We start from the raw sequence: 10,694 nt of genomic DNA on the forward strand, positions 1-10,694 counted from the left end.
TGCTTATACACATATATAGATTATGCTTTATTTTTTATTATCATGCTATCGTTGTGTCTTATGTAGTTTAAATCGCAATATATCGGCTATCGGTCCAGTGATGAGATATCGGTGCAAAATATCACTCAGATCGATACCAATGTTATTAGCGATATTGACCGATATATCATTAATTTTCCCAATATCAGTACCTTTCTTCTTAGCTCTAGCATTCTTCTTTCAATCATTCGTGTTTTAACTCTTAATTGTTAGTGTAAATGATAGTGTGATAAGTTTTAATCAGTTCATACTTGCTACAATTGTTTGTGTTTTGCAAGTTGTAAAAGGTTAATTTGTTAATGGTAAGAGAGTATACTGAATTGTTAATGTTAAATTGCTATATATATAAGTTCAGCATGATATTAAAATTTACTGATATCCCACTGCGATTACTGAAATATCGGTCCTCGACTGATATCCCATTTTTTACTCATTAACTACTTAGGTTGTGTCACTACAATCATATCCTCTGTCAACGCAGTTGTACCTCCTGTCACAACAGCTCTGCCATTGTGCCTCTTGTCACGCTGTTATGGCTTTAGATTTGTCACCATCCATTGCCGCCATAGAACAAGTTACAAATTAGAAACCAACCCGAGTTTTAAAACCAGAACAAATTCAAATCAGACACCAACCTAGGTTTTAAAAACCATTGTTTTTTCTTATTTTTTCAGGACTGCATTTTATACCTTCATTGTTATTCACTACAGTCTAAATGTCCTATTTCCTCTCGCTTCGACTACAAGTGATTATTATACAAAATATGTTAGAGGTATATTGTAATTATCTCTACCATAATAATTAGAAGATACGGTTTGATTAGTTTCCATTGTAGTTATCCTCGTTGTATCCATATATATAGTTGATTAATAATACATAACTAGCAATAACATCCGCGCACGTTGTGGCGCGGGTACATCGTAAACATCGAATGAATTTAATTCAAACGTTATGCGATGCGTTAACCATATGAAAATGTCTGTTTCGACATATCCGATTGAACTCAATGTAACCTATATAAGCATTGCGATTGGATCAAAACGTAAAGTAAATCGAGTTTATTTCGTACAATCATAACGTATTATATGTGATCCAACTCATACATAGAAAACATAACGGGTATAAAGGAAAAATTGACACGTTTAATCAAAAAGGATTAATTAAAGCTTTTGAAAAAAATAAGAAACCACAATTTGACTCCACTCGGTTGGAAACAAAATTTACGAAACATCCATAAAATAAGAACGACAACATATTATATTTGACCTAACTCATTTCCCAAAAAATTAACGTCCAATCGTAGACCAACTTGAATTTATACCAAAACGGCAAAACGTCCATAAAATATGCACGTAACACTATTTTTTAAACGAAAATATATTGTATTTGACCTGACTCGTTTCCAGAAAAAGTTTACGTCGAAACGTAGAACAAATCGAATTTATACCGACACATACATAAATATACGCACCTAAAAAATTAGTTTTTTTTAAGTAAAGGAGGTACATGGGTAAACTCAAAACAAACTATTAGTAAAAAACTTAATACGTTAAAACCGTTTGTAAAACCGTACCAAGTTGCACCAATGCCACACACTGCTAGCGACCACCAACAGTGCAAAAGCTTGTAAAAATAAAATAATAAAAAGAAAAGTAAAACCAAACGAAAAAAACGTTGAACCCCATACGCACGTTGTGGCGTGTTAACTCGCAAAATTTAAAACGAAACGTAAAACGAAAAACTTGCTAGAGATGAAAAGTGTGAGGGACCAAAGTTGAAAATAAAAAGTAGGGGGGGGGGTTAAAATTAAAAAGATGAAAACCTTTGTTTTAAAAGTAAAAAATCAATGGGTTAAAATACAAAAGTAAAAACCTTTGGGTTTGAAATGGAAAATCAATTTTTTTTTTGAAAAACTCCCTATGCATAAGATACAACAACATATAGCATCAATATGTTAGTAAATTATAGTATGGAAATACGTTACGGGTTTTATTTTTCTATAACACACATATGACATACAAGGATATATTAATTTCGCCATTGGAGTCTGGAGAACATGCTATATTCAAAACTTAGAAGACAACTAGATCGAGGAACTGGTGATGGGGGTATTGGTATATCAGTTGTTCCTTCTAACATCAGGATAACATCTCTCATCGAAGGCCTTGCTTCTGGATCGTTTTGAATGCATAGAAGTCCCACTTTCACCATTTTTTCAAACATGTAGATATCTACGGCTTCTTCTTCATCATCATCATCATCTCCAATCAGCCTATTTAAATCGTTAGCTGCAAAACAATTGTAAACCAATGTAGTAAGGGGCGTTTTGTCTTCAGACGAGACGTCTATCCTGTTACGTGAAGAATAATAGTTTAGGGGTATTTTACCAATTATTAGTAGTTTAGGGAGTCTAATGTAATTGTTTGGGTTATTTACTTATTTATGTACGTAATATGAATGAAGGAAATCAGATTTGAAGTTTGAAATTCTCCTATCTTCTCCAAATATTCTCCTAGTTCTTCTCTTTTAGGGTTTAACCCTATCAAGGGTATCAGAGCCGTTCCGATCTCCGGTCGGAATTACTTTCGATTACCATGACTAACACTCGCAATCAAGAAATTGACAGCACTCTCAAGGAACATGGCAAGGCAATCTCAAATCTCCAAGAAACCCTAGCCGCCATGTTGAAACAACAAGAACAGTCGATGAAACAACAAGAAGAGATCTTACGAGCACTCAAGGAGCATTCAAGCGGTGGCAGTTTTAGCGGCGGCGGAGGCGGCTTCAGCGGCGGCGGAGGCGGCCCTGATAAAAGGCTGTTTGGCGATGATTCGCGGACGGGTACTCGGAAGACAGAAGACATAATTGTTGTTGATGAAAATATTAACAATGATAATTCCATTGTTGCACTACATGAGACAGTGAAAAAGCTCCAGCCCTTCAATGAATACACCGTTCTTCATAAAGGAAGAAAACATAGGGACACACTTTGCATAATCCTTGCTAATGGCGCTTGCGAAGAACCCAAAACTAGACTATACAATGTTGTTAAGGCTGGCCTACTGGTTCCGAACAGTGATGCGGTTCCTGTTCGTCAAGGTCTTCATGTCAAATATGGTAGGAAGTTTGATACCCTTCCAGATGATGATATAATTGACGTTGTTAACAACAATCTTTTTGGTGCATGTTTAAAGGCAAAGGCGAGTTCCGTAAATGATTGGCGCCCACCATGGCGCATCGCTAGGATTTCTCCGATTGCAATCGGAAAGACCGAATGGCGTCCACCCTGGAATGAGTCGACCCAAAAGAACTCATGGATGCTGCATTTTTTTCTCTATTTTATGATTCTTGAGGTCAAGAATCTTTTAAGGGGGAAGTATTGTTACGTGAAGAATAATAGTTTAGGGGTATTTTACCAATTATTAGTAGTTTAGGGAGTCTAATGTAATTGTTTGGGTTATTTACTTATTTATGTACGTAATATGAATGAAGGAAATTAGATTTGAAGTTTGAAATTCTCCTATCTTCTCCAAATATTCTCCTAGTTCTTCTCTTTTAGGGTTTAACCCTATCACGTCTATCCCCATCCGACTTGTGCAGCACAGAATTTCCAACAGTACAACCCCAAAGCTATAAATATCCACCTTGGTAGAGATTAAGGTGTTTCTGAACCACTCAGGCACCAGGTATCCTCGTGTACCCCTAACACTAGTGAGGGTTCCACTCTGATTTGGACTCAATGGCTTTGATAACCCAAAATCAGAGATCTTAGCCGTCCAAGACTCGTCAAAAAGAATATTATGAGGCTTTATGTTGCAGTGTATTATACGGCTTTCACCTATGAGCATGCACTCTGTAGAAGAAGTAACTAGAGAATGCCATCGGAGTACAAATAAGAGCAAGTATACCAAACGCTATGGCTAGAACAGAAACAAGTCTTTTCCTTTCAACTACTACACTTTGTTTTATTATGTTCACTGAGGCTGTTTGCGGGACTCTAAATTTGATGAAGACTGTGGCTAATATGCTTTTATTAAGCAGTGCGTTAACGATTGGATCCATGAGCTTTTTGCAACCATCATCTGCATACAGACTTGCCCAGCAATTGCAATCATCCAGGCAAGATTTACTACAAGCATTCTTGCTAAGATTCCTCACGGAGTAAGGATCGAGTGCTTGAAGCTCTATACTTTCCAACGCGGACATATTATAGGAAAAATATTCTAGCCCACTTTGGCTGCAGGCTTCTTCATCAGTGAAACCCCTGCTACAGCCAAGGATCTTCCTATCTATCGTATCATTGAGAAATGAAAAACCAGGAAAGCAATGACACTCCGCATCGTCAGCTGTGGTAAAAGAACAGTAGCTGTTAACACCACAGCTGCCTTTGGCCTTACACGGGTTCCGTAAAGCAGCCCATTCAATATTCATCCTAGTCAAGTTACTAGGGAGAGTTGTGAATGTGTGGGAATACAAAACGAAGTTACCCTTTGGATTCAGAGTAGCACGATAGATTACTGTCTCATTTTCTCTTGCCGGTGAGCTTGTATGTGGATTCAGAACTCTTTGTGGCTCAGAAAACCCCACCATGTACAGAGAGCCACTACAGCTGAGATTCAATGAATCATAATAGGTGGAATAGGTTTCGGTAGACCAGTATGAGTCATCACTTGACCAGGAACTGTTTCGAGGGTAAGCCACAAGGTTTCCATCATACTGCATATACAGTATAAAGCGTCCACTCGAGTGATGTGAAGCCGATACACTAGAGTATAGTGCATACCCTGCAACAAGCTTTTGTCCACCTAATATCGTATCAGTAGGGTAATCAAAGCTTTGCCATACGACCTCAAAGTCCTTATAGAGTACAAAGTTACCAGAATCAAACATAGAAGCTGAGGTTGCTGAATCATCCTGTGATACAAGGATGTTGTTATTACCATATGGAGTGGTGTTTTCCTTACCATATGGAGTGAGCAGACGCAGCCAACCATGTCTGCTAAGCACGATAGTACTGTTTGACGAGAGAGGTGGGTCATCAGGGTTTGCGGTCCAAACAACTGTGATTTCCGGTTTGGTCATCAGCCATATTCTGTTACATGTTAAAAGGAACATTAGAGTATAAGGGGCTGAATTGTCATTTTTAGCATAATAAGTACAGGGACGAATTTGCTATTGTTGTAAACTTGAGGGTTAGTATTAGAAGATAGTTAGTTAGTTGTTTCTGATCGTTATTAGTAGTTACAATCAGTTGTAAGAAGGTATCTTGATAATGAATTGATCTTTGTTGATGCACGGAATGTCTGTTGACTGCGTCTACAAAAAGTCTGAAGTCAAGATTGGTCTAAAGGGGTCAAAGTGTAAATATTGAGTAATATAGACTTAGGATCGCTTTTGTGTCATTAGGTTTAGACTGGAACCGCTTTTAGGACATTAAGGTAGGATCGCTTATGTGACAAGATGCTGGATCGCTTATTGGACTGTCACATAAGCGACCCATGATAACTATAAATAGGGAGGAGCGGTTCTTCATTTGAAATAGTGTATGTATGTGCTAAGGTGCCGAAACTCTGCTGAAATTTTATCAGAAAGCAATACAAACACAAGGAATTGAAAGGATTAGCTGTTGTTACTTTACTTACGTTGATTCCGCCTTCGTATGTGAAGATGAACTACTTCGACTGACTTTTCGGGTCATAGAACGGTCCAACAAGTGGTATCAGAGCTCAGGACGAGGAGTTCATACTACGACAGCATAGATCTGCAGAAATCTCTCATTTCTACTCACTTTCTCTCATACTTTTTCGGTTTTCAGTGGTTCCAACGGTCAAAATTGTCTGAAAATTAAATATTACGTGTAAAACACACTTTTAACAAACCCTAGAAAGAATCAGGTGAAAATACGGACTAAAAATGGTAAAAACTTGTTAAAATCTGTCGATCGCTTTTTCGGACGTAGGATCGCTTATTTGGACCTAAACTGTTTGGATCGCTCCAAATTCACACCTGAGATCGCTCTTTCGGACAATTTGACTCTCTGGATCGCTCGAACGGACAACAGTGTTGAACCGCTCGAACGATCATACTTGGACCGCTCATACGAACACTTCAGGTTCGCTCCAACAAACGAAAGTTGGATCGCTTTTGTGACAGTACTTGAACCGCTCGAACGGACATACCTAGGACCGCTTGAACGGACAAGTTGTGACTCGCTTTTCTGAAAATACTCTGGACCGCTTTTGTGGTTCTGATAATTTTCAAAATCAAAAATTTTGCTAAGTGTTGTTTGATTTTGCAGGTACAATCAAAATGGATGATATTTTCTTAAATCCGTTCAGTGATATGTACGCATTCTCAGGTAGTACGGACAACAACGATACGTCATCAAGCAATAAAGATAAAAGTCCGCCGAAAGAAAGAAAGAAAGAAGCATGGGAGTCCGAGAGCGCATTCGGAACATTCAACAAACCCCCAAAGCTTATGGCTATAGAGGATTATAGTAGGTGGGCAACTAAGTTTGAGGATTGGATGATGGCATTTGCATTTCCAAGCTGGAAAAGCATGAAAAATGGCTATGCAAATGGCAAGAAGAATGGTGAAGCGTTGAGATCAACTGAAGAAATTGATGCTTTTGTGGCAGAACAAAAGTGTGTAGCATTGCTTTTTCAATCTATCCGAGAAGACATCATTTCCTTGATCGATTACTCAAATGCACAAGATTTGTGGAAAAAACTGAAAGCAAAATGTATAGGAAGCGGGGAAATTGTAAAGAATAAGAAGAAACTTCTTCGGAAAGAATTTGATATGTTTGGGTGTATGAAAAATGAATCAGTGGGTAAAATGATTGAACGGTTTGGTCATCTTAAGCTGGAACTTGTTCGACATGGGATCAATTATCCTGATGATGAGATAGTTGATAAATTGTTTGATTCACTACCTGATGAGATGGATTAGAGATATTATGCATTGATGTTAAAGAACACTATTGCTCCTGACCAATTGAAACCAGATGTTGTGATTGAGAAACTTGAAAGTCATGAGCTAGAGTTGAAGAAAACATACAAAGTTAATCACTCATCCTATCAGCAGAATCTGGATCTGTATTATCCAAAAAGCTTGATGCCGAAAGCTTCTTCTCCGAAAACGGCATTTTCTGCTGAGAATGTTTCTTCAACAAACAAAGAAAGTCAAAGCAGTTCAAGTAGTGGAAGTCACAGTGGGTATCATAGTGGATCTACGTCTTCTACAAATCGTTCTGATGCGAAGTTTTCATGCAACATTGCAATCGATTTGAAGAATGCACAAAACTTTGACGAAGAATCGGCAAAGCAACAGATGGTTTTTCTAGCGTCTGTTTTGGAGTCCTATGAAGGTTTGGTAGCCGGGAAGATCGGAAATACAAATTTGACCAAAGAAGACTACGATCAGATAGATCCCGAGGAAATGGAGCTTATTGACATTCGTTGGGCAATGGCAAGTGCTGTGCGACGTGCGCAACGTTTTATGGAAATTACCGGGAGGAAATCAATTGGTGGTCCGTCAACAAAGCTTGGGTTCGATAAGTCAAAAGTGACGTGTTTTAAGTGCAAACAAAAGGGCCATTTCAAGCGAGAATGTCGGAATGCATACGTTGATGAATCTGAAAATCCATTTCGTGACGATTATTACAAGAAGGCAATATATCATCAAAATAAATCGGAGCCGCCCAGACTAAAGCAGGCTGAAGAGCAAAGAGAAAAGTCAAGGGCTTTAGCTGTGATCTATGATGATGAGGGTTACGATTGGAGCAAAGAGGTTTTGCCGGAAGATGATGCCATTGGTTATGCTTTCATGGCAAGTCATGATGAACCGATTCCTTGGAAGGATGATCGAACAGAGGAACAGAAGTATCAATACAGGAAGTTGATTGCTGAAACAAAGATTATCAGACTTTCTGGTGTGTACTTGGAAGCAAGAAGAGCAAATCGTTGGGATCCAGACAGGGAGTGTTATCTTGATCGGTATGGCAATGTGGCAGTTGATGACAAAACGCTAGATATTGAAGCCATCATTCAGGAGTACAAAGAAGATGATGAATACTGGCAGCATAAGTGGTGGGGAACACCAACTTCGAAGATGATTGAGGAGGAGAAAGAAAAAGAGAGAAAGGAAAAAGAAGAGAGAGAGAAGAAAGAAAACGCAGAGACTGAGAGATCAAAGATGGTTGATACGGAGAATTCAGAGAAAGTGGCTGACCAAGTGCTAGCTGCGAAAGCACTTGAGGTAGATTCTATTTCTGTTTCTGAGTCAAAAGAGAAGGTCAGTCAAAGTGTGTCAACATCCAGGTCAGGTAATAAAGTCGATGGAAATGTTGACTGCAAAAATTGCAACAAACAATGCAATTTTTGTAGTACAGTCACGTATTTGAATGATGAGAAATTGAAAAATCTGAAATCAAAAGTTAAAACTTTTGAAGATCAGATTCTCGATCGTGACACAGAGTTAAAAGTTTCAACTGAACGGTTTAATGAATTAACCACTAAATGTGACAAAATTACAATTGAAAATGAAAAGTTAATTCTGGAAAACCGTCAGATCTCCGAAAAATTTGAGAAACTTAAAAGTGTTGTGAAAGACAGTGATGATCGAAACGGAAAAACATTCAAAGAAAACGAACATCTAAGAGCTGTGTTGCAATTAAAAGAAAAATCAATTAATGAACAACTGGATGAGATTGCAAATTTAAAACTTAAGGTTAAAGAAATTGAGATTGAAAATGAAAGAATTCAGTTGAAATTAAACAGTTATAGCTCAGCTAGCTTTGTTTTGCAGCACATCGTTCCCAAACCTATAGGAAAAAACAAAGCTGGTGAGGACGTGTTTTCTGATGGAACGGGTGTAGGGTTTCACAAAGTTCCACCGCCAATTTTAGACAACTACACGAAAAAGCAGTCTAGTTTGATGGAAATTGAGGAAGAAAGTGATGTTACACTTCCTGAAAACATTGATGTCACGTTCACGTCTTCCAATGAAGAGGGTGTCCAAAATGATGTGGTGAAAAGTGTGATAGACAAAGTGCTTAAACCGGATTGTGACACTTCTGAGGAGGATGGGTGTTTTCTAGATAAATATATTCCGAAGCAAAAGTCCAAAAACAACTTATATGATGAATCTGATCTTGTCATGTACAAGATGTCGGGATCGGATAAGTTGTTTTCGGATTCTGAGTTTCCATTAGAGAATGTTAATCTGAACAAATTGACAAATGTTTTCAAACTGGTCGAAGTCGAGTTGTCAGCAGTGAACAATCTAAGTCGAAAGAAAGAAAGGGTTTACAACAAGAAAGCTGTTTATCCACCACGTTTTTACAATAACAACAGAAACAATTGGTCGGGTGGTTATCAGGGGGGTAAACCATTTCATAAAAGAAATGTTTCAAACAAGAGGTATGTCGAAAAGAAAAAGTTTGTGAATAGTTCAAGTTCACTTGCTGATGAAGAAAAAGAAATTTTTACAAAATCAAACAAAGAATTTTTTGAGAAGAGAGCTTCACAGGCTCAGTCTGAAGGCACGAGTAGGGTAGTTGATACTCGTACTTGTTTTCGATGTGACCAGGTTGGTCATATTGCACGAAAGTGTACATATGTGAAGCCTAAGACTGAAGCTGTGAAGGTTCAACAAAAGAAAGTTGATGTGAAGGGTAAAACACCGATGTATGTTGAGAAGAAAGTTGTTTGGAAGAAAAATGTTCAAATTGACAACTTGAATGTAAAAACTGAACCCGTAAAGAAGCTGGTATATCAAAATGATAAAGTTTATAAGAGGGTTGCTGTAGCTCAACAGGTGTGGAAACCTAAAATTGAACCAAAAGTTGAGAAGAAAGTTTCAAATTCTGAGGAGAAAAAGGCTGAAGAGCCAATTATTGTTGATTATGATGCAAATTTTCCGCCTCTCAAGGCTGAAAATTTCAAAATTCAAATTGCAAGAGTCAAGGTTGCACCTAAGGCTGATGAGGCCTGGGTGGACTCTATGTTTGACTAAACAGATTGAATTGCCGGAGCTTCCTGGATTGCGAAGCATGAATCGGCATCTTTCTTGAAGTTGTTTAAATGATGATTTGTTATGTGCAGGATCTTCCAAAACTTGTATCCAGGTGGATAATGGATAGTGGAGCTTCAAGGCATATGACAGGGAAGACCGCATTGCTGTATGATGTGAATGACATTAATGGTGGTTATGTGGGTTTTGCGGGTAATCAAGGAGGCAGGATCATAGGTGAAGGAACATTATCAAATGGTATTATCACGTTTGAGAGAGTTAACTACATCGCTGAGCTGGAAAACAACTTGCTGAGTATCTCCCAGATCTGTGACAGGATGTATACTACTCATTTCACCGACAAAGAATGTTTGATCTTGAAACCGGGTTTTGTGATACCTGAAGAGTGGATCATCATGAGGGCACCAAGAGTCAACGATCTGTACGTGTTGGACATGAGCATTGCTACTACAACCACGGGTCAGGCTCATTGTTTTGTGTCCAGAGCAACGGAGAAGGAGTCAAGGTTATGGCACAGAAAGATGGGGCATATTCATTTAAGGAAAATGAATCATTTAGTGCATAACGACTTGGTCACCGGAGTGAATATTAAAGGTTTTCATCTGGAAGGGGAGTGC

General features: G+C 38.3%; 1 protein-coding gene across 1 annotated transcript; it reads right to left on the reverse strand.

Moving 5' to 3' along the window:
• Window positions 1–3,873: 3,873 nt before the first annotated feature.
• LOC110932568 (G-type lectin S-receptor-like serine/threonine-protein kinase LECRK3) lies at window positions 3,874–5,121 on the reverse strand. Its single transcript, XM_022175895.1, has one exon. It carries the CDS (start codon window positions 5,119–5,121, stop codon window positions 3,874–3,876), a length of 1,248 nt encoding a protein of 415 aa, XP_022031587.1.
• Between the last annotated feature and the right edge of the window lie 5,573 nt (window positions 5,122–10,694).

The sequence above is a fragment of the Helianthus annuus genome, chromosome 3, assembly GCF_002127325.2.
Source record: "Helianthus annuus cultivar XRQ/B chromosome 3, HanXRQr2.0-SUNRISE, whole genome shotgun sequence".
NCBI classification, from domain to species: domain Eukaryota; kingdom Viridiplantae; phylum Streptophyta; class Magnoliopsida; order Asterales; family Asteraceae; genus Helianthus; species Helianthus annuus.

Excerpts from the sequence above, each read along its gene's own strand:
- LOC110932568 (XM_022175895.1), bottom strand. The coding sequence starts at position 5,121 with ATGACCAAACCGGAAATCACAGTTGTTTGGACCGCAAACCCTGATGAC.